We start from the raw sequence: 25045 nt of genomic DNA, 5'->3' as shown, positions 1-25045 counted from the left end.
CTGGCTTGTTTACGTCTTTGCACTCTGTATATGACGTTCATTAACTTGCACTGCCCCTTCAAATAAAAAAATAAAATAAAAATAAAAATAAACTGTCACAAAGTCTTCAAGAAAAAGAAAGAAAAAAACAAAGTTCTAATTTAAGCTGTTTTGTCTGTTGTTTTATTGTGTGTTTCAGTTTGTGTGACACTACCTCTTGTCCTATACCAGACTGCACACTAGGTGGCAGGGGGGGGCCACAGTAAGTACAGGTATGTGTGGGAAATGTTTTACGAAAGAAGTTCTTGTTGACATGTTGCTTTGCTTGCTTATTATAATTTTTTTGTTAAATTGCACAATACAACTCAGAGCCCTTTGCACACACACTCCTCTCATAAATCCGTCAGCTGCTCTGTTCTGTGTGTGACATCAGAGCCCCACCACAGCTATAGTGACCTTGAAGCTCCGCAGTAAAGCAAAGACATTATATCTGCAGCAACAGTGTTGATTGTCATTTCAGATCGGATTGTCCACTTAAAGTCTTCCGCTGAGGAAAATGACAATGCTGATGGTGTATGAATGGAATTTGGACTCAAGGCCATGGACACTGAATCATTCTTGCAGTTTATTTTCTATTTCTAACAAAAATCAGCCAGGGCACAGTGGACATGTACACACATAAAAACATGCACAAAGGGTGTGCAGACCTGATAAAACTGCACAGGAATGCTCTGTCCTCCTCTACTGCCTCTACTGTACAGTTAATGCAATTAGTGTAATTAGAAGGGTCCCCAGGGCGCGGGGGCGGAGGAGGTGGAGGGTCAATGGCATAGGAGGGGGAGAAAGGACGGGACGGGCCTTTCCTCAGGAAAACATATCACCTTCCACCACAATAGAGCAAGTCAGGAAACCACAGGCAGCCACATTGCTCTCTTGAGTCACCGAGTACTTTCGGACACGCTCTTACACTCTTCAGTCACACACACACATGCAAAAACTCCACAACCTGGCAGCCTGCACAGCCAGCACAGTCCAGGATGACATTGTACTGAAACACTGCAAGGCAATCTCATCTGGTAAGTCTCATCCTCTGCATTTACAGACAGCATTTAGAGTTTGGATTCTGATGGTTTAATTTTCATTTGGGTCCATGGAGAGAACTGTTGTATTCATTTGTGCTTATAGTTACCCATCTGATTAATGTCTTAATGATTCTCTGTATGTTATGTGTCACATTTGTCTGTTTTACTCATACATGGATTGGTGCCTAGACATTTGTTGTGTTCTTGAAATGGGTTTGACACAGTTATTGCCATTGATAAAATTATGAGAACATGTTGTTTGTGTTGTGCAGTGACTTATCTTTTAACTGAGGAAACAATTTTCATGTTGTTCCTGTCATGTTATAATGAGCAAAGACATTTTAGGGAGATTTTCACCATCCTGGTCTGACTTTAGTTCAAGAGATTATTTTTGATTACGATTTTGATTTATTTAAACTTAATAAAGGCTAAAAAGTATTGTATCATGACAAAGAGCCCATAATGATGTATGTGCTCTTATATCACCTTTTGTTCTCTCAAGAAAATGTTTTGCTATAAAATGGCCGTAAACTCCTTTACAGCCGCTGAGTGTTATCCTGTTCTCCACTCTGCTAAGACATCTGATACACAGTATGAACAGGAGTTATAGAGTAGGTAAAGCACAACACATAATGTTTGAAGTTGTGTTTACATAAAGAAAAAAATTGTAAAAATTACACGTGCATGCCACAAAGGTATAAAAGTTGAGATAACTATGGAGAGCATAATAGAGTGAGAATTGGGTTCTCATTGTCATGGAAAACCTGGGGTCACAGAAATTCACAATCCTATTTTCCAGGCCAGGAAAAGTCAAGGAATTAGTAAAAATCATTGAATGATTTGGAAAAGTCATGGAATTTTGTTTTGAAAATTGTTACAGTAATCTTCCCTGGATAACCTTGCATATAATGTAACAAAAAGGCATTTATTTTCTTTAGCCGTCGACATAAAGTTGCTCTAATATGTTTCAATGTGGGATGTTTACCATCACGTATGTTTCTTTACTTTCTTCCTGTGTTCCCTCTCTCGCTTCATGTATGCCAGTTAGCTGAAATTATATTCAAATAGAGTTTGAATCTGTTTGAAAAATGTCGGGCAAGAAAATGTGTCTTTTATTATTGGTTCTTGAAAAGTCATGGAAAAGTTTTTAAATTTTGTCCATGAAAATGTGTGAGAATCCTGGAGAATATGCTTTCTTTCCCCTTACACAGCACCAAGTAATTTAGGATGTCCAGCTGATGCTGATGTCCAGTTTTGGAGAGTTTGCTACAAGATTTATGTGGACATTGACTATACAGTTAGAGGTTTGAGGTGAATGTGTACTGATGATTACAATTATTTCACTTTTCTCTCTTCTATTTGTAATGGATATATTTCACCCTCTCCATATAGTGACTAAATTCAAATGAAGATTCAAATGCCAAGACAGTCATTGTCATTGTCATGTTTTCTATATACAGTCCAGCTTGTTGCCACAAAGTTATTATTTTGAATGCAATGTCCCAGCCAAAACACAGCCAGTCATCCCCACTATGGACACTGGAGCTGCTCAGTGGGCAGCAGCAGAGGACTGTGGTTGTATTAGGAAGCTTCTAGGTGTGCATGTGTAACTACAGTTCTGGGAGAATGACATGGAACATGGAGGTAGATTGTACAAATTCAGGAGCAGGAAGGTGGCCATTAGTTGAGAGTATCTGATAAAATTAATATTTTTTCACTTTCAAAATGAACCCAGATGTGCTACACCCTATAAAGCAAATATGTACATTTAGAGTGCATTTACTCTGATTTTTTTTTAAAGTTTACATTTTTGATCTGATTATTTCAAAAAAGATTTATTGGGGCTACACACACACTGTGGAACTGAGGGCTGACATACTAACAATGTGCTTGTAGCTTGCTAAAAACACTAGATATCAGCATGTGAAATTATCATTTTATATGTCTATAAGACAGGAAAAGTGTCCTCTTCTCCTTACCTTGCTAATCTTGGAGAAATGATCTCACTGAATGACCAGAAGTTACATTCTTTTCAACTATGTGATCAAATCACCAGGTAAGATCATCAGTTATCCCAACAAAGATCAAAACCAGGTATTACATAGTGTATTTAGCTTTGCCTTTACAGTTCCTGGCCAAATTAGTAGAAATACTTGCTGCACAGGGCACACTGAGTGTCAGGATCCCACAGTTAAATTCCCTCCTTCCTCATAACTTAAAAGCTCAAGTTTTTGGTTCAGCAGCTTGTAAAAACTTAGTTAAGGATTCTTTACTATGTTTGCATTGAATCCCACCACAATTGTTTTTTGTTGTTTGCTAGCTGAAGTAAATAACTAAGAGGCGCCTTCACACATTACAACTGGGCAGCTCACTTAAACATTACATCATGGTGGAAAAAGGAACCAGCCAATTACCATTCTAGTTTTATCATTAGGAATACTCTTAAAGAAGGAAGCAAACCAAATTACACATACAACTACCAAATTCTTATATTGATAGTCTGATATGGTAGAATCATGCAGTCATCCCTGGCTTAAATGATTTAGTTCAGAATCTTAAGGGTATCACAGACACGGTCGCTGGATGGCATCAGTTTGAAATGCTGCTGATGCAGCATGCATGCATCGCTTGAGAGCTTGACAGAATTTTTTATGTTAACTCAACAATTTTTGAGTTTTGAGTTAATTTGACTAAAATGTATAAAGATGATTTAACCTAATTAGTTTAAGGCCATAAACAACTCTATCATTGTACACTTATGTGGCATGTTGGGGGCTAAATGGGTGGAGTTTCCCACCATACTGTGAGACAATGTGTTTAAGGCCATAAGCTGAAGTAAAATGTGTTTTAATGTGTTCTAAATCACTCTTGTCACCCATTACACAGTGATTATGTTCACGTATTTCACAATGGCTCTAATAAGTTACAGTTAATGTTGTGGTAAAAGACATGAGTTACGTTGTATACACAGTTAGTGACCTTCTACCTGAGTGGATATTAGAGTGTGTAACAGAAAGTTGTGCTGAGGTGAAATAAAGAGTTTTTCTTGGTTCAGAGATCACCACTTTGCCTTGTTCTTGCAATGAAGAAAGCTAAGTTTGCTAAAATATAATTTTGTAGTTCAGTGATATTTAAAAAAAAATTAGGTGCCCTTTGTTTTTATGATCATATGAATCTCAATTAGATGCTCAACCAACAACAACAAAGACTTATGTTAAACTGACATGAAATTCCTGTCAGGGTCATGTGACCCATTTCTTTTGTGTCTGGTGTTCTCAAAGATTTTATGTTACTGTATTGTACTAAACTAAAAGTTTGGAGTGCAAACTGTTTTTTTTTTTTGTTTTGTTTTGTTTTGTTTTTTTAAATACATTAAGCTGAGTGAGTGAATTGGGGTTTACAGTGTGCCTTAATGGGCACTTTCTGTCAATTGAGCAGCTGCAGAGAGCAATATAATATCCCAGCCTCAAATTGTTTCAGGTACTTGCAAATCTGAGGGAAGAAAACATCCTATTTTGTGTAAAAATGTTCCCAAGAGTATCAGCAACTTTGATTTGCATAGTAGGGGCATTGCATTTTTGTAGAATTGGGAGACTGAGTTGGATGAAGAGACAGAGAGACTTGGGAGCAAAGTCTTAAAAGTGAGCATAAATGTTCAATTAACTCTGGACACAATGTGAAAGTTAGAACAATGCATCTATTGTGTTACTCCAAAGACAAATTACACAATATTTTTTTCTCCCTTGTTTACTTATCAGAATAGTGTTTTTTAATGTTTCTCTAAAGCCTTTGAGAAGAACTGGGAACCTAACCCACTAGTAGCTGTCCTTGGTGCCATAAAATTGTTACCTGTGGCACCCAAGCATGCAACTCAGGCCATGTCTTTTGATCTGGTTGTGACAAGGAAACTCATTCTGCTGTATGTGGAAGTCAGAGTGCAGCCAGCATATGGTATGTGAATATAAGAGTTGATAAATGTATGGTACTTAGAAAGGTTAAGGTTCCCTACTAAGAATAAGACTCCAGCGATTCAAAACCAGTGGGCCGTGGCTAATTATTATTATGATAATAATACTAATTATTATTATTTTATATCTAAATGTTTATAATGTGTTTTGCCACTGTTAGCAAGCTAATGCTCCCTCAGATAGAGTGACACAAAAATAGATCAGTTCTTGAAGCAAAAAGAAAATGTGACCCTGAATACATTAACTTTTGATTCATAGTGGCAGGCAGTGATGGCAAAATTGGTGGTAAAATTTTAAAACCATTGAGGCTCCACAAACACAAAGCAGACGGGATGTGTTGGGAAGCCAAAGAATATTTCCGAAGGAGAAGGCATGGGCTTTAGGTACAACAGAAAGTCTTCACATCATTAACAGTACCTCAAAGGTAATGGATTGTAGTGGACTGAACAGTATACCCTATATTCCTATGTTACTACGAACATAATATATATATATATATATATATGTGTGTGTGTGTGTGTGTGTGTGTGTATACATATACATATTATGTTACTAATAATGTTGAAGTCCTAGGATTTTTGTTTTTTCTCCATGTTTGTGAGTTAGTTGCTCAAGTCACGTACTGAGTGTTGGACTTGTAGTGAAAATCTTGAAATAAAGGTGAAAGAAATATATCTTTTGGCATCTTAGTGATTGCAAAAGATTCATTGGTTTAAGTTGTTAATTATTTAACCAGTAAGTCTCTGGAGATACATTATCTCCTAAAAAGAAGAGCAACGTGGCCAGACAGAAATTCTCAAAAAGAATCCTTAGGTTTAGCTAAATAGGAAAATAAGTATATGATTTTTAAAAGGTTTTCTAAATTCCCCAAATTAACAGGAGAAAGAACAAAATTATCATTATTTATGAATGATATTTGCATAATGTAGTTGAGCATCTTTAAGTGCAGCAGTATTTTGAAAACATATTTCCTATTTGCTAAGTGAAGCACATTGCATAACCAGCCTGTGAACGGATGTTTTTGCTTCAAGTTATATAAACTGTCTGATGGCTGATACACCAGAAAAAGTTTTCCACATTTCATAGGTTCAGCTTCCCTTGTACTGAGAGGATGGAGTCATGTCTTTTGTACAGGGATTTAACAGGTATTTTGCAAGATATCCTGGCTGTTTATTCTCTGTGATATCAATGTCACCATACAGGATTTCTATGAATCTTATTTACTCCAGTTTTAAATTATTTTTGAAATGAAAGTACCAGATAGTGTCTTAGTAAATGTAAAAAAAGATTATTCATTCTGAAATTATATTTGATAATCAGATGCCATTATAGTTAAACTTTATATAGCTGAACATTATGACTAAATCTGATCTTGTTCCTGTTCTGCAGTTTGGTAAAATCTCAAGTGCAACCATGCCCATTCTGAAGAAGCTCCCGGGAAGGTCCAAGAGCTGCCACGAGTTCCCCAGAGTGAATGGTGAACTGATCCTGCCCCGGCTGGACTTGGACCTCAGGGACTTGAATGATCTCAATGATCTGAAGGAGCTGAACGACCTGAAAGATCTGAACAAGAACTTAAACCCCTTTGAGGATGTGGACCTGTATGAGGATGAGAGGAATGGAGGGGACATGGGCCTCATCATGGGGGAGGTCAGGGGTAACTTCCAGTTCAGGTCCTCCCGTGATGGAGAAGAGGAGGAAAACGAGGTGAATGCCGAGAGGCATGGGGCAGGTAATCCTAAAGGGAAGCCCCTCAGGGGGACACTGGAGCGGATCTGTGGAGTGTCGCCTCTCAAAACCCTTGGAAAACTGGGGAAGGGGCTCCGCATATCGGGACGCAATGTGTGGGGGAACAACTCTCCCCACTACAGCCCTGGAAACTCAAACAGTCTCCCACCAGAGAGGGAAAAAAGGAAAGGACTACGCAGGAGCTCTGAAGGAATTATGACCCTGCTCCGGTGAGGAAGGGTGGGGAAGAATTAAAACCTTAGATTTGATCTGTTGTTGCTACATTGCAAATAATTTGGATTTCTAATATAAAGAATGAGTTGTGTATGACATTCATGTGAAATGTACAGAAAGAGTGAACATCTTAAGAAGTATATCTTTGATTAAGATATTATTACTAAACCCAAAGAATTACATGATTTTTTTCAGAGTAAAATATAAAAAATAAAAAAAAAATTTCAGGATTCAACAGCCAAAGATTATGTAAAACAATGAACAACAACACCCCATAACATCAACAGAAATCAATTGTAATCAAAAGAACCCTCACAAAAATGGCAAACAATTCAGTAATGTAACTATCACAAAAAAACTGTTCTACTAATAAGAAAGTGAAGACCTGTTTGAACAGCAATGCAACAGCAGAGTTCTAATAGTGAGATGATTTAGCTTCTGAGATGGAAAATCCGTTGCTACTGTTGGTGGTCGGTGATAGAATAGCATATGTGCTTATTTCCTGAGGAGTTATGTAATATGCTATAGCAACTTGTTGATCTACGGAACCTCTTTTGTTTTTCAGTGACATGTTGAGTACTTGGTGTGTTTACTCAGTAGGACTATTTTTAACTGAGGCAGTCATGCTTACAGTTTAACAGATGTTTGGATATGTGGCATTCCAAACATTGCTGCTACTCGGCCACACTGTTGAGTAGACCTCAAATTTGATGACATTCTTACTCATACACACCTGTATATGCATATAGTGCAGTCTGACAGTGTATCTTATTTTGGGCAGCAGTCATTCACGTTCTTTGTTGCTGCTGTGGATACTGTGCAGCTTTACAGGTCGACGTAAGGAGGAGCGCAGAGAAAGCTTGCCCTGCGGAAACCTGAGCACAGACAGCGAGGCGGAGGCTTCCAGGCGGCCCTCCTTCCTCAGGATGGTCAGTCTGGGCAAGCTGAAGAGGGAGTCCATGTCAGACAAGGCGTCCCAAGAGGCTGAGGAGGAAACAGAGGAGGAGGAGCCGGTGGTCAAAACCAGAGAGCCCCTCTCAGGTAAAAATCCAGGAAACATCACGTATAAAAGGTCCCTGTTCTGATCAAAAAACATCAAGTGACAAAGAAGGATTCGTCTTTTGTAAGGACTTTCCCTTATGTTAGAGAACCTTGCTCTTTCCTGGTCAAGCTTCAGCCATACTTCCTCCCAATCCTAGACAACTCTCTGATGAGGCTGAACAGTCCCCAGATCCCTGAGTCATTGGGTTCAATCACCAATAGACTGTGAAATCAGGAAATGACCACATTTCCCTCTACCCCAGGTTCCTCTAGATAGAAGTTTAACCACGCTACTGTTCACAGACTCCACAGGGAACCTTGCTAGGAATAGAAGAGTGTGCAGAATGAGCAACAAATAACCCAGTTTGTCACTGAGGCACACACACACACAACTCCTTAATAACCATTAAACGGATCCCACCTTTTGTTGGTGAACCTGTTTTGTGATTCTTGTAAATAAACACAGCTGCCCTTTCCTATTCTTGCTCTCCACAGTATTGGAGATCCTACAGTTGGTCAACCACAGGGACCTTCTCCTGGCTGACACACACATTCAGGAGCTGGAGAGAGAATGTGAGCTGCTGTCTCTCCTTCCGCCCACATCTACTTCCACTCTTACTCCTCCCATTCATCCCAGCACCCCTCTTGGCATGATCCCCTTATCAACCTCATCCTTAGATGAGTCCCTCAGCTCCAATGCAACACTGGACTCGAGCAGACGGAAGGCAAAGGACGTGGAGCTCCTGTACGAGGCCCTGCAAAAGGAGATGTGGGACGTAGTCCGGGAGTCTCTTCGCCAGCCCAGCGCTGGTCCCAACCTTGGGCTGGTGGTGCTGGTGATCCAACAGGAGGAGCATGCTGACGCTGCCTGGGTTCTGAGAGAGGAGACAAAACCAGAACAAGAGGGCCCCCAGATTCACCCCAGCCAGCGTCCCCGGAGACTAAAGATGAAGTGGAGGCAGGCTGTGATGGAGGCTGCGGACTGGAGCCTGCCACATCAGGTAGACACCCAGGCAGGCCAGCTGGCCTCATACCTCGAACGCCTGAGGAGTCGGATGGTGGATGACCTGGATGCAGCGAAGAGGAATGCTATATCCATTTACCCAGAGGAGTTTGCTGCCTTCCAGGTATATGTGGAAAGTTACCATCGAGCTGTGGCCAAACGTCTGCGGATCATCACCAGCGGCCCGCTGCAGATTACAGATGTCTACTCCTTACTGGACTGGTTCTACAACATCTACAACAGGTACGGTATCTTACTAGACAGGGAACCTAGTTTATTTCATGTCATAAAGACATATCAGTCTTGTTGTATAAACATGGAAACTGGACTGGTTTGGTAAGGATTTGTAATTTTTAATCAGGGATGTTCTTGGAACCATTTGCACAACCACACCTATAAACTATGCTCCACTGGAGCCCATTCTGCCCCAAGACACAGTGGAGAGGCTGGAACAAGACTGCATCAGTATTGTTAGGGTAAGAACTGTCCTTTTGGCACAGCTGCTCTTTAAAAAATCTGAAATGTAGACTCATTTTAATTTTATGCTGTGAATTTCAGGAGAAGGTGACAGTCGAGTTGATTCAGGTTCTGGATGAAGAAGAGAGGCGATGGGCTCAGACACTGCACATAGAGGAGTATCAGTCTCACCTAGCACGCTCAGTCATCCAGGTACACTGTCACACACACAGTCCTGCATGGGTCCAGTTTTGAAAACCCGCGAGCCCCCATACCCATAAAGCTCAGTACCAGTATTGATCTGTTACCCGTCATTATGTCTAAGTCAAAACCACACCAGGCTGTACCCATTAATACAAGTCACGCGACCCAACCTGCACCCGTGATGAAACAGCACACAGGCTACAGTCACTCACATTAAGCTGGGCTCTCTGTTCTTGAATTACAAATCCAGTGGAGGAGGCATCTCTTTCACTGGCTGCACTCGATGTAGCCGTACAACATTATGCGCAATCACCGCCAGGTTAGGAGACATTTTAGTACACCACCATAAAACCTCAAAAGGACTCTCCTTGGGTGTCTTGAACTCGATGTAGGCTGCCACCTCATCCTAGGGCTGTGAAGTTTCATAACTGGAGGAATGTGATGATGGGTTCCATTTGCTTCAGTGACTTTCAAAATAAGAGGAAATGCTGTTTGATAATAGTGATTTAGATTTAGAGAATATTACACATATACTGCACATCTTTTTCACTTGTTTTATTCTGAAGAATTTTTCTCCTGTGCAACCTTTCCGCACATAATTCATTCATACTTGTGCCCGTACCTGTGAATTTATATGTTTATATATATATATATATATATATATATATATTTGATACAGCTGTCTTATCGCATGTCTTTCACAATGCCAGAGGCTGAAGGTGGACTTGGACAGATCTACATCTGTGAACCAGTTTCTGGGGGCAAGAGTGGCTCGTTGTAGTCTCAACGGACTGGCTGACTTTCTCTACAGGTGACTATATGCTGTCAGGGAAAGTTTGCAAAAAACAGCGGGGTTTTAACCAGAATTGTAAAAAAATTGCACTCAAAATTATAATTTATAAATAAATTATGTTATTGCAGGTAGCAAAAACAAAATACACTTGTGCTGGTATATATATATATGTAGGTCTTAAATTAAGTAGGTTTTATATACAGATATTTTTTTGGCATGCCCCAGTATTTTTTCAATTACAGGACAGGATTGTTCATTTATAAATTGTATCAGCCTTTGGCAGGCTTTTATAAAACTTAAAATTTAAAATTTGTCCAGTTTCCAGAGGAAGGCGGAGATGTTTCATGAGACTCAGGCAGAATTTGGAGACCGAGGGGACGGATATGTTTCTAGGACCATAGCTCTGGTCAACTGCTGCCCTCCTCTCAGGTAAACAAACCATTCATTATTCAAAATGTGCATTTTTTTTTTTGCAGTAATTTGCTTGAAGTTCAGCTTCATCTCCTCTGTGTCCTGTAGGTCTTTAGTGGAGCGCTGCAGGCAGTGTGACCCACAGGGCAGCGAGGAGTCTGCACAGAGAGCCAACTCCTCCCTGGACAGAATCATCAACCAGTCAGTAAGGGTGCTGACTGACAGACTGTTTGAGCACATCAGGGTGAGAACCTCAAGAAGCAAGTTTCATCAGTCTCTTAAAGAAGACTCCCACCATGACCAGGACATATGACTAGTACATATAGGCCACCAACATGGAGATGGCTGAGCCGGTGGCTAGCAGCTAACATTGTTAATTGTGCGAACAGTGCTAACAGCAGAAACAGGGCTGACAGAGCTTATGGTGTTTACCAAGGGGAACCAGAGGGTGGGCACTATGCCCCTGTTACACATTCTCACTCTGACCTCATCACATATTGACGCTTGGTCATGGACTTTCCATGTCGAGATACAATGTGCAAGGTACCCTGGGTGTGTTGGTTGGTGAAGTTCTGGATTGCTCTGTCAACTTCATTCTGTTACATGATTGTCTGTTTTCAAAATACACTTCTGTTTACACAGGAAATGTACAGCTTGCATACAGTCTCTTTCAAAGCACACTATGTTGGTACAACACTGCAAATTGACTTTTTTTTTCTTTCAACGATAAACGCACATGGTTATGCTTAGCCAATACGATACAATGTGGTTGGGTTTAGGCAACTCAAGCACGTAGTTTGGTTTGAGAAAATAGATCAGGGTTTGGCTTTACAGTCTTGCAGGAAGTGAACATGGGCATACTAGGTCAAAGTTGGTGGTTGTTGTACACATCCACCACCCCTTTCACCCATCCTAATCATACTTACACCCCCTTAACTTTCGGTGTTGTCCTGCCACGAATCACGCTGACGTGAAAAGATGGCTTTTTTTTGTCGATATCTGACTCCAAAAGTCACTGACCAAGCAATGGTATTCGATGACTTCGGAGTGAGACCAGGTTGGTTCCCACGACTACACTGTGGGTTGGAATGGTGTTTTCAGTAGTAATCGCTGTATGAGCACAGTACAGAGTGGCAGTAATGAGCTAGCCAGTGGGATACACATCTGCACGCACTGCTGGATCATTTAAAGGCCCTGACACACCAAGCTGATAGTCAGTAGCCCATCGGTGAATGAAATCATGCACAAGAAGAGAAACAGACATGAGTAAAGAAAACAAAAAGCTAAAGTCAAGAAGAAGTGAGACCAAAACAAACTTGTTACATAAATAACTTTATTTTTCTTTAGCCATTGAGTTCTTTAGCAGAAACGTTTCACAAAGTAAAAGCAGCAATCCCACAAGATATTCCATTTCCAGTAAAGGATTTAGGAGTTCAGTCACTGAAGGCACTAAAAAGAATCCTCAATTCAAAATTACACTTAAGTACAAGTAAAGACATATTATCAGTTAAATTAGTTTTAGTTTAAGTACACATTATGCAGCCTAATGACCCCCCGCAGGATTTGAATGTTACATTTCATTATTCAGTCAGTGTTCCCGATACATAATCATGTAAGCAGTATTTTATTGTGGTAGATTGTGGTCGAGCTAACTCTTTTATACAGTGTATTTTAATAAATCGTATTTGTATATAAAATCTTAATCTGCAACCCAACTGCAGCCATCAGATACATGTAGTGCAGTAAAATGCACAATATCTGAAGTGTGGTGGAGTAGAACTACTAAGTATTAAAAAACTGAAACACTCAAGGAAAGTACAATGTACTTTGTTTGTGTACTCAGAATCAGAACTTGGTGTGTTGTTGTTTCAGCCTTTCTTTGACAAACTGATAAAGAGAAAGTGGCTTAACAACACAGAGGCTTTTGAGGCCATTGAAGTCAGCATTAAACAACACTTCAAGAAGTTCAGGAGGATGGACTCTCCGCCTTATCAGGTAACACTTGTTTAATCAAACACAGATGGTGTTTTACATGTTTAAGTAGTCTGCAGCATTTGCTTGAAGGTTAATGGAATCAGTCAGTGATTCATGTTTTAAATGACTGACAGACCCTGGTTGGAGAGGTGCACCGGCGGGTCCTGGTGGAGTATGTCCGAGCCATCATGCGGGGACGAGTCATCTGCACTTCCTCCAAGATGAGAAAGAGGATGGCTTTCCGCCTGCAAGATGAGGCCAAACAGCTAAAAGGACTTTTTAAGGATCTGGTGAGTCTGTACTTTACACAAAACATTCTATTTTTAATTGAATCAGGCGATGTCAGCAAAGTCTGACACATGCTTTGAAAAATATTAACAATTACAGAATGGGAAGTTAGGTTTCTACCAACTTGCAAGATTTCAAGTAAATAGAGTGGTATAGAATAAATGATAATGCATAATTATAGATTAAACTACCCAGCAATATGAAATGCATTTAAAATGAGCTCCACCTTTACCAGCTGCAACATTAAAGTGATTGTTGGTGCACTTTCTCTCTTGCCTGCCATCACAGCTTGCATTGAGACAAAGGACCCAAGACTTTTGTTTTTGATCAACAATATCATATTATTTTTTAAGACTATAATGCATAAATGAAATTACACATTATTAAATCCTGGGCTAATCATAAGACATCTGAAGCCTCAGATGCCCAGACCTAACAACACCACTGGTTAGGACCTCTAGGAGAATGAAATCCAGTGTATGTAAAACAGAGCTAATAGTTGCTTTTCAAGAGACCCTGAGCATTATATATAATTCCAAAATGCTGATTCTTAAAAATACTGAGCAGAGCTGGCGAGGGGGAATGCAGAGTCTGATGGCTGTGAATGGAGCCTGACCCTCAAACTTCCTAGGTCAGTTATAACTCAGACAGTGTTGATACAGGAGTGAGCTCTAAAAAATGGCTGCCGTCAGTGAGATGGAGATGGATGGACCGGGCTTACGTTAGCACTTGCCAGAGGGGGGAAGAGGGTGTAAAACAACTAGGCCTGACAGCATGGCATTTGCCCCTTTTCTGTGCGCGAGTTCAAACAAGTGTCCGTCACCTCGGCTGACAACAGGAAGCTGCTGTGTTCAGAAGGAACTTCCTGTTCCTGTCAGCTGGCTGGCTTTGATGTGGCTCTGGGATGGCCTTGATGGCCTTTTTCGCTGAGGAGCGGGATAAAGTGTCTGTGGAAATTGGGAACTTGGGGGTGGGGGGTGGGAAGGTTAATGGCTGTCTAAAAACGACATCGTTATTTTTAGTGAATGCCAAGCCAAAGAATTCTGCTTTCTTTTTTACTGAGTGTCTGAAGGAAAAACATGACCTAGAAAAACTGCAGTGGAGTTTTGTTCATCATTTAGGTATTTATCTGTTTTCTCAGAATTGTTCACAGCTGGTCATGCCTCATCAAATAAACACATTTAATCAATAAATCAGACATTTGGATGAACAGAATAACAACTGCACTGCACTTTACTTATAGTTGAACAAGTTTCAAAAGATTCTAATATAATGATGAATGTAACGTTTTGTTATGGTGAGGAATACTTCTTGCTGTACAATAATGAAACTCTTGCTACGTTCTTTGTCTTCTCTCTGCTTCAGGAATCAAGTTCATCCTGGTTAGACAGCATCATCTGCCACCTAGCTGACATCATTCTCCTGGAGGACACCCCCTCCATCCAGATGGAAGTCGCAGTTCTGGTGAAAGAGTTTCCAGATATACGGTGAGGGCTTTAACAAACGGACAGGGTTGGAACATGTCTATTGCAACCAGGAAGCATCTATAAAAACAGATATTCTCTCTACTGTACCCCCAAAGGTCCTATATTCTTTTATGCTTATTGCTACACATTCATAGTGCTATGTTTGGCACTTAGCCAAAGCAAGGAAAAAGTAAGACTGTCTGTTGTTTTTTTTTTTTTTTTGGTCACAATGGATCAAAACAAGGAAAAGGAGCACGGAAACATATCTACATTAACTTTGCTATTTTTGGAGAGGAGAGCGGGCCTGTTTTGAGAATGGATGAGGCTGAGAGGCCTCGAGGGGATGGGGGGGCCCCAGCCACCGAGGCTGTTTGTGCACAGATTAAGGCTCAGGTGACGGTTGGCAACCCACCACCGTGTGTGACGCATAACCCTCTGTAGAGCAGACAGGAAGCTGCTGCCGAGTACTTCCTGATCCTGCCACCATACAGGAGACAGACTGGTGCCACACTTGGAATCAAAGAGAAAGGTGTGGAAGAGGAGAGCAAAACATAGTAGTTCAGACCTAGAGACATGCTAACTCACTGCTTGACTCACCTCTTTTGTTTACTGTATGGCATCCCCAGCTAGTATTTTAGGAGATCAAAGGGCTTTCTCTATGCTTCATTTAGAGTCCATTCATGCACAGGTTACAGTGCCTACATGTGGGCATACAGGTCAATCCTGAAAACACAAGCTTTTCCTTCTTATTCAAAGTGCTGGTAAAAAGCAAACTGTTGACTCTTCAAAACAAAACAACGTACAAATGCTATGTAGATAAGAAGAAGAAAACGTTAGAAAATATTTAGAAGTTGGGGTCCCAACAGTGTGGCCAAATTGGCTACTTTCTCATTAGATTTAACAAGTTTTCAGACCCTCGTAGCCACTCTTATTCTAAAAAGCAACTAGTGACTAATTTAGCAGCTTATTCAAACCATCAGGGAAAAAGCAAGAAATATATTCAAATAAATTACATTCCATTTCATTCCTATGCATGTTGTGCAGAATTATCACAGTCCACCGCTCCTCTGCTGAGACTCTCCCCCTCTAAATATAGCATATACTTGAACCAGTGTTGATTTTTTTTAGGTGCTCCTATTTTATGTGGATAAAATACATTTTGCTGCTGCCCCCGTCCAGAGTCACCAGACTCCTTTCACAAAAACACTCATTTTACCTCCTAGCTCTCATGCCATTAAAATTTTTTACTTTTAAAATGCTTCCATTTTTGTATAATAAAAAACATTTCGTCCTTCTACCACTCCTTCCCTCCTTGTGACATTATAAACATGCAAATGAGCACATGTCATCTGGCAACTTTAAGTGACTTCTGAAGCTAGTGCTAGCTACATTCATCAGAAAAGAGTTGGCAACACTGGGTCCCAAGATCGTTACAAATTTCTTGATATGATAGTTGCCTAGCAAGCACTTCATCTCTAAAATGTTAACTCATCAAGAGCAACTAGTGATTGAATGGATTATTGTAAAAACTCCTTAGACCTAACATATATACCTTCAGATGCAGTGGCAGATAAAGAAGTGAGAAGTATATGTACAAAAAAGTAAAAGGTAAAATGTAAATCAACTTGCGTATGTACATATGCAAGTTGTTCTTATCATTGACTTCCAATATATAAAGCACCATATAAACTTCCAATATATAAAGCATTAGTAATGACTTACCAACCAGAAAGTAGAAAGAAATATAAAAGTTTTATGAAACGGACCTTTTTAGAAAGTGGCATGAAATGTTTTGTTCCTTCCCAGAAAGAGACGCTATGACTCAGAGAGACATGACTGTTACTCAAAGTCATGACAGCCTTTGACGGCACCAAACAGACCCAATTTCCATTAACACCCGTCTACCCTTCTTCCTCCCTGCATCCTTCCTCCCTACAGGAAGAAGCACGTCTCCACCCTGCTGAATATAAGAGGGATGATGCGGCAGGCTGAGCGCCAAGAGATCCTCAACATCGTAAAAGACTTTGAATGCAGCAATGGCCTCATGTGCAGGGACCACGCCCTCTTTTCTGACATCCCCATCACCTCAGAGGTGCACTGCATAAGCCTGGGTCTCCTCCGCCTCGCCATGACAGTCTCCAACTGGTTCTCAGAGCACCGTCCGAGGCGAAACCACAGGACAGGTGGCAGGAATGCAACAGCTCAACCTGCTGAGGGCCAGAATATGGAGGACATAAATAAACCTTATAGAGAAGACTAGCGGTAGGTGTTAGTGTTGGCAGAGCGGTCACAGACACACTGTGAAGCAAGTGATGAGATGTACGTGCACCTTGACCAGAAACTGATTGTACCAAATATTGTTAGCAGCCACTTAAAGAAACTTGACCTCAGGTACTGCTCGTACTGTACATGCTCACTGACATTTCTCTCCATCTGCAGATGTACATTTTTAATGGAAATGTGAAGAAGATTGTACATCCTAATAGCTCACCATGATTTCTAGTATTTTTATATTGATCTACACATCTACAGAAATAAACAAGTGGTATCATATATTCTCAAAATGTAACTTCTTCAGTCTTAGCCTTTTATTCCCCTGCATCATTGCAGAAACAACTGCTAGCAGATGCAATGCAATATGATCTAGGATGTTCTGCTGTTTAATTTGTATTTACTCAAACATATGTATACCCATTCCTTGGTATAGCATCCACATGTATGTGAGGATATAGTGTATGGAAATGGAAATGTGTTGAACTCTCACTGTGAATGAAATGGATTTGTTGCTGGAGACATAATAAAAACCCATTGAGTGGGTTGACTGAACAGACTCAGCAGCTCTGTCATTGTGTTCTGTGTTCAGGTTCTGTCTGCATACCATCACAGTTATGTCAATGTCAAATCTATCAAGAAATTCGTAAGAATATATTATTGTTCCATTAATTATTCTGCCTATGTCTAACTTTAGGTGTTGTAGCCCTTAACGTGGGAGTGTCAGACACTAAGGCTACAGTTATGTACAATACATGCCAAAAGGCACTGACAAACAGATGAAGGCCTGCGGGTCTGACGCAGTACTACATATACACATACCTTATATAGTGCCATTGTTTATCTTAAGGATATGGCAGTTTTGTTCAGCAAACTGAGATCCTGAAATATGGGGCTCCACAACGGCTATTATATGATGCTCTGCCACTGCACTGCAAGAGGGGTCATACACCCCGAGGCCAACGACAGGATGTTTTTCAATAAACAAAGATTTCCTGTTGTCCACTGAGGTGCCAACGGATGCTTTTATTGGAGCCAAGTTTACGTTATGTACTAGGAGGGAACTTCCCTCTGCTGTTCAGCGTGAAGTTGAAGCAGCCATGGAGCTTTTTCATGTCTGAGCTGATTGTTGGCTTCTCAAAACAAAGTCAAGCAGCCTTAGCAAAGATTATTCTGCACACTGACCTCTCCAAGTCACTGGGTCTATATTTGAATTTAAATGGCTAGCTGGCTACATCAAAATGTAGAAATAACTGTGAAGGTCTGTTGTCAGGATGTTGCATTGTACAGCTGGGGGTTGGACACACTGACACATTATCTAAAAATCATGACATCACAAAGTGTGGTCAGGTGTTGAGTATGTCGACATCACCACAGTAGTGAGATCACAGTGGTAACGTTTGTTCACAGGTCATCCAGGGGACATGATGGGCTTCAGCTGATCTTGGTGATCCAGAAAATGTATATGTTAGACTGCGTTGATGTTTTGCAACAGCTGGTAATCTGAAGTTTAAACATGATTAAGTATTAAATTGAGGCATTTTAGTTTTATTAAATCTAAATTCCAGACACATCCAGATCATTAAAAGAAATGTAAATGTTCTATAGTGACAGAAGCAGAAAACAACAAATTCATGCAAGTCAAAGATTTCTTCTAGACATGTTGTAAGACACTCCTATTCTTCTTCTTCTTGCGTTTTTTAATATGTATACTCTGGATTTCCACGGTACAGTTGTATACTCCTGTACCCCCACTGCAGATAAAGCCTTTTCATATCTGCAGACTACTTTAACACCTGCTACATGCCCTCATGGATCTAAAACTGCTTTTAAACTCAACCAAAACTTAATTGATAACTTTCTCCCCTGGGCAAGCAAAGGTGCCAACCCTCTTCAACAATACTCTTGATGGTGTCTCCATTTCATCTGTTGATGATGACAAATATTTGGGAATTTGGTTGGACAAAACCCTCAGTTTTAAACACCATATTGACTATCTTGCAAAGAAATTAAAATTCACACTTAGCTTTCTGTATAGACTAAAGTCCTGTTTTTCCATGGCATCAAGAAAACGCTTAGTTGCTGGCCTATTTCTGTGACTGATTTTGGCAATACTATTCAGAGGTATAATATAATTCAGAGGTTTGCCTCAATGTCCACCTTGTCTGAGCTTAACTCCCTGTATCACTCAGCCCTGAGATATGATTAAATCTAGCTTCAGGACCCATCTTTGTACCCTATACCAACCCAGTCTCATGCAAAGATCATTGAAAACCAGTGTCTGGTCAGTGACTTTCGGCATCAGACTCCAACAAAAAAGTCGACCTTTCATGTTGGCATGATATGCAGCCAGTCAACATTATTGTTTATAGGCATCAGGGGGAAACAGAGCAGGACAACAACCAAAATTAAGGTGGGAGGAGTCCGAGTACAGCAGGTGGGAGTTGTCATGGATGGGTCCAGCAACCATCGTCTTTCACCCAGGAGGCCAGTGTTCACTTCCTGTGAGACTGTAAAGCCAAACCTTGTTCTTTTTTCCTAAACCCAACCATGTGCATTTGTTGGCTAAATGTAATCATGTGCGTTTGTTGTTAAAAGAAAAAAAAACATTGATTTGCGGCGTTGTACTGATGTAGTGCGTTTATTTTGAAAGAGACTGCAAACTGTACATTTCCTGTGAAAACAGAGGTGTATTTTGAAAACGAACAATGACGTCCCAGAATGTCAACAACCAACGCAGCCAAAGTATCTTGCAAGTCATATGTTGAGGTAGAAAGTCAATAACCAAACGTCAATATGTGACGAGGTTGGAGTACAACACTGGTACATTCTATAGCCTATAAGATTGTATCAAGTAAATGTCAAGCTTATCCTAAGCAGGAGTTTTTTATCTTTACAAAGCAGTCATAATCTCAGGTCACACAAATAGCTTCAGTTTAAAGTGCCTTTTACCAACACAGAGGCTGGCTGCTCTACTACAGTTCCTGGTCCTGGAACCATGTGCTGGCCTAGCTCAGACTTCACACCCTTACCTTTATGATTTTTAAACTTAGAATAAAATTATAGGTAGCTAGCTGCAGCTGCTTCAATTAACTAATAAATTCTGGACTAAATATTGCTACTGTGTTAATGCACTGTATTATGACGTAAATTCCACTACAGAAGAGAGGGGAAAAAAGTTGATATATTGATATCAGCATCGGTAATCAGTCAAATGAGTTGTTACACACTGGCATATCAGATATCGGCAAGAAATCCAATACTGTGCATCCCTCATGATGATGATATATGATGTAAATTTAGACAACAGGAGAAAGTTGAAAATTGCATGGGGCACCTGGAGTGCTTCAGGGATCTTCAAAAAGTGTGAAAAAGGTCAACCTCTGGTGCTCTTCAGTGTAGGAATCTCAGTCTTGACATTTTTAAAAAGAAGAATCTGAGGCACTCAGAGGGACATTTATAAATGAATGCCCCGATGAAGGCCTGTATGGCTGAAACACATAGGCGTTTTTAAATTACTTTGTAAGCCCATTTAATAAAGGCTTTTTATAAATGTCCCCCTGAGTGCCTCAGATTCTTATTTTTGAAAATGTACTTTACTAATGTTTGATTTTATTATTCAATCTCATTTTTACAAAAAACACCTGTGCCTTCAAAATTCATCTTTTTTGAATGCATCATAGTAAACAGTGCAATAAGAATACTCTGCAATAACAAAACAGTATTAATTTAATTTATTTAATTCATTTTACTAGATATTTTTTATTTAATTGATAGATATATTTTAATTTAATATATTCTAATTTGTTTTGTGCATAAGTACTTATGCATTGCATTACATTACATTGATTAATTAATTAACGCATTTCATCGCGCCTTTCTCAGTTCCCTAATTTCTGGCACACCTGTAACACTGATGCACACACTCCAGCCCGGTAGGTGGCAGCAATGCACCTAAAGTTTGTTTGCCAGCCGTGAAGAAGATGCACAGAATACACTGAGTGACGTCAGTGGCCAGGAAAGTTTGGTCAACAGTGATGGAAGATGAGACAGCATTTGCTTGGCTTGTTGGGAAGAAAGTTTTTTTTTATGCCAGCTTGGATAAGAGCATGGTTGTGTGCAAATTGTGCAACAAAGAGTTTTCTTATCACCGCAGCACTTCAAGCCAACGGTATCCCCTAAATGCAGAACATGTTGCTGTATGCACAGACACCAGAGCTAATATTAGCTACTGTACCACAGCCCTGGTACAGGCAAATAGTGTAGCCAGTCCACAATAGACCAGATGACAGGGTTCAGAGCCAAAATAATTAAGTCTGCGTCTGACAAATTAACAAACTCTCTGGCGAAATGGATTACAGTGGTCTGTAGACCACTTTGGGTGATAATAAGGGGCTGGAAAAGGTTTTACAAATGGCGTCGTCTGACCCGGGTTGATAAAAATGCGATTAATTGATTACAAAGCCTCTAATTAATTAGATTAATTTTTTAACTGCGTCCCACCACTAATATATACTAATATACAGTACAGGCCAAAAGTTTGGACACACCTTCTCATTCAATGCGTTTTCTTTATTTTCATGACTATTTACATTGTAGATTCTCACTGAAGGCATCAAAACTATGAATGAACACATGTGGAGTTATGTACTTAACAAAAAAAAGGTGAAATAACTGAAAACATGTTTTATATTCTAGTTTCTTCAAAATAGCCACCCTTTGCTCTGATTACTGCTTTGCACACTCTTGGCATTCTCTCCATGAGCTTCAAGAGGTAGTCACCTGAAATGGTTTTCCAACAGTCTTGAAGGAGTTCCCAGAGGTGTTTAGCACTTGTTGGCCCCTTTGCCTTCACTCTGCGGTCCAGCTCACCCCAAACCATCTCGATTGGGTTCAGGTCCGGTGACTGTGGAGGCCAGGTCATCTGCCGCAGCACTCCATCACTCTCCTTCTAGGTCAAATAGCCCTTACACAGCCTGGAGGTGTGTTTGGGGTCATTGTCCTGTTGAAAAATAAATGATCGTCCAACTAAACGCAAACCAGATGGGATGGCATGTCGCTGCAGGATGCTGTGGTAGCCATGCTGGTTCAGTGTGCCTTCAATTTTGAATAAATCCCCAACAGTGTCACCAGCAAAACACCCCCACACCATCACACCTCCTCCATGCTTCACAGTGGGAACCAGGCATGCGGAATCCATCCGTTCACCTTTTCTGCGTCTCACAAAGACACGGCGGTTGGAACCAAAGATCTCAAATTTGGACTCATCAGACCAAAGCACAGATTTCCACTGGTCTAATGTCCATTCCTTGTGTTTCTTGGCCCAAACAAATCTCTTCTGCTTGTTGCCTCCCCTTAGCAGTGGTTTCCTAGCAGCTATTTGACCATGAAGGCCTGATTCGCGTAGTCTCCTCTTAACAGTTGTTCTAGAGATGGGTCTGCTGCTAGAACTCTGTGTGGCATTCATCTGGTCTCTGATCTGAGCTGCTGTTAACTTGCGATTTCTGAGGCTGGTGACTCGGATGAACTTATCCTCAGAAGCAGAGGTGACTCTTGGTCTTCCTTTCCTGGGTCGGTCCTCATGTGTGCCAGTTTCGTTGTAGCGCTTGATGGTTTTTACGACTCCACTTGGGGACACATTTAAAGTTTTTGCAATTTTCCGGACTGACTGACCTTCATTTCTTAAAGTAATGATGGCCACTCGTTTTTCTTTAGTTAGCTGATTGGTTCTTGCCATAATATGAATTTTAACAGTTGTCCAATAGGGCTGTCGGCTGTGTATTAACCTGACTTCTGCACAACACAACTGATGGTCCCAACCCCATTGATAAAGCAAGAAATTCCACTAATTAACCCTGATAAGGCACACCTGTGAAGTGGAAACCATTTCAGGTGACTACCTCTTGAAGCTCATGGAGAGAATGCCAAGAGTGTGCAAAGCAGTAATCAGAGCAAAGGGTGGCTATTTTGAAGAAACTAGAATATAAAACATGTTTTCAGTTATTTCACCTTTTTGTTAAGTACATAACTCCACATGTGTTCATTCATAGTTTTGATGCCTTCAGTGAGAATCTACAATGTAAATAGTCATGAAAATAAAGAAAACGCATTGAATGAGAAGGTGTGTCCAAACTTTTGGCCTGTACTGTATATGTAAGGGGTAATGTATAATGAGCAGGTGAATACTGGGAAAATATCCCCCTTCAGGGGAATAAAACCCCTCCGGGATCCCCTGTCGGGAGTTATTTTCCCAGTATTCACTGGCTCATTATACATTATCCCACTTATTACACGGCTAATTATCAGTTAAATAAATAATGTTGTCTGCCTCCGCGAAGTGCATTAAAACCGACCGGACCGGATTCGACAACTTTTGGTGAAAGTTTTGTACTCACCCAGGCTTAGTGGACTGAACCGAGGCATAAAACTCGCATAAAATGTCATTAAGCATGACTGCTGAGTGTGTATTCAAATCCATGTTCTTTTGTTTTTTGCAGAGAAAGTCCGTATTCTTTTTCTTCAGCGGCATCCCATTCCTCAAAATCCTTGTAGCTACTCTCCAAATAAGTTAAAAGAAATGTTTAAATCAGCCACTTCTGTTTGTTTTTTCCCTCGGAAGTTGTTTGACAGCTGCAGTGTTGCAGGGCAGCATCCCTAGCAATGCTGGGCTACATAGCAACTGTGTATAATGACCGTTGCTACTAGCAGCGGTCATTATACAGTAATATCAGACCGCTGAATGTCGCGACTGACCAATCAGAATACAGCATTTAATAGAGCCGTGTAATAAATATATATATATATATATATATGTATGCATATATATATATATATATATATATATATATATATATGTATATATATATATATACACACACACACACACACACATATATATATATATATATTCATGATGGCCAATTGCTCAGAGATAAACTACTTATGTGTGACTGGGATAGTAGTAGGAACAAAACTGCTCACGGCTTTGTTACATTCATGTTAGATATTCCTTGCTGTCTGTCTTCCAACATGTTCAGTCCTACAGTAACCTCCTCTTACTGACATGTGTTTGAATCAGGGCTAAATATAACCAGCATGAAAACTGTGAATCCACATCAAGGGAAAGACTCACATATGTCTGAAAAAAAGTTTTAAACATCCTCTAATATTTCTTCAAGCTGTTTACCTGTTACCAACAATAGATCTAAGATATTTGTGACCTTGAACTGCACTGTGCACTTGTTTTTATTTTTAATAAGTTCCACGAATTTGTAGGACAGAACAGGAAGAACATTAAGTGAAGTTGGCATCCACTGAATGTTAAGTTTGGCAGTGAGGCTTCTGAGTCATATGTATAACTAAGAGCATTATCAGACATCCTTTCGTATTGCAGACTGAAGGCGGATGTTGAATCGCTGTTTTCCAGGTATCCCAGACCGGGATTACCATCTTTGACTAAGGAGGCCAGGTAGAAATGAGGGCCAAACTCTTAGAGGTTTCCCTCGATCAAGCTGTTGAAGGTGGAACGGTCCGCAGTATTACAATGCAATCCCTAGGAAGCATTCCCCGGTTTCCTCTCATTAACACAGCTCTGCAATGGAAAATCCATCTGGCTGTATTCGCTGTTTGTTTTCGGAAGCAAGCCATGCCCTGTCTTTGTTCACACTGTCATGCACTTTTCATGGTTCCACTATTTCTGTTTGTTTGCTTCTCATGCACTGCTCTGTACATATAAAAGTATTCAATGAAGAGACTGATTGTTGTGGCTAAGACGGGCACTTGTTTCAGGCCAGTGTTGAGCACTAGGGCTTGTTGAGTCTTAATGGGATTCATCTGCTGTTTTTTTTTTTTTTTTGTCCTGCTTCAGTCAGTGTATCTACACCCATTATTCGGCTATGAGACTCAATTCAGTTCAATTCAATTTAATTCAATACATTTCAATTTTATTTAGAAAGCTCAATATCACAAATCACAATTTGCCTCAGAGGGCTTTACAGCATACAACATCCCTCTGTCCTTTGGACCCTCACAGCGGATAAGGAAAAACTCCCCTAAAAACAGACCTTTAATGAGGGGAAAAAATGCCTCTAGAAGCCTCAGGGAGTGTACAGAACAGATCAACATAATACATTTACAGTAATCCATAT

At 40.3% G+C, this 25045-nt stretch overlaps 1 protein-coding gene across 1 annotated transcript; it reads left to right on the top strand.

Moving 5' to 3' along the window:
* The first annotated feature begins 868 nt into the window (after positions 1-868).
* Positions 869-17468, top strand: exoc3l2a (exocyst complex component 3-like 2a). Its single transcript, XM_049591495.1, has 13 exons — positions 869-1055; positions 6419-6987; positions 7815-8032; positions 8528-9278; positions 9397-9511; positions 9594-9704; positions 10406-10506; positions 10807-10917; positions 11008-11143; positions 12772-12894; positions 13008-13163; positions 14527-14648; positions 16566-17468. Exons 2-13 carry the CDS (start codon positions 6443-6445, stop codon positions 16885-16887), a joined length of 2811 nt encoding a protein of 936 aa, XP_049447452.1. The 5' UTR covers positions 869-1055; positions 6419-6442; the 3' UTR covers positions 16888-17468.
* The last annotated feature ends 7577 nt before the right edge of the window (positions 17469-25045 follow it).

Source organism: Epinephelus fuscoguttatus, linkage group LG12 (genome assembly GCF_011397635.1).
Source record: "Epinephelus fuscoguttatus linkage group LG12, E.fuscoguttatus.final_Chr_v1".
Lineage (NCBI taxonomy): Eukaryota > Metazoa > Chordata > Actinopteri > Perciformes > Serranidae > Epinephelus > Epinephelus fuscoguttatus.
Note: the sequence above shows the minus strand (reverse complement) of the source record. Positions and strands in the feature narration are given on the sequence as shown.

Bases quoted from the DNA above. Each gene is read 5' to 3' on its own strand.
- exoc3l2a (XM_049591495.1), top strand. From the start codon at position 6,443: ATGCCCATTCTGAAGAAGCTCCCGGGAAGGTCCAAGAGCTGCCACGAG. The intron at 9,279-9,396 runs GTACGGTATCTT...ATTTTTAATCAG, and splicing joins TTCTACAACATCTACAACAG to GGATGTTCTTGGAACCATTT. The intron at 14,649-16,565 runs GTGAGGGCTTTA...TCCTCCCTACAG, and splicing joins AAAGAGTTTCCAGATATACG to GAAGAAGCACGTCTCCACCC.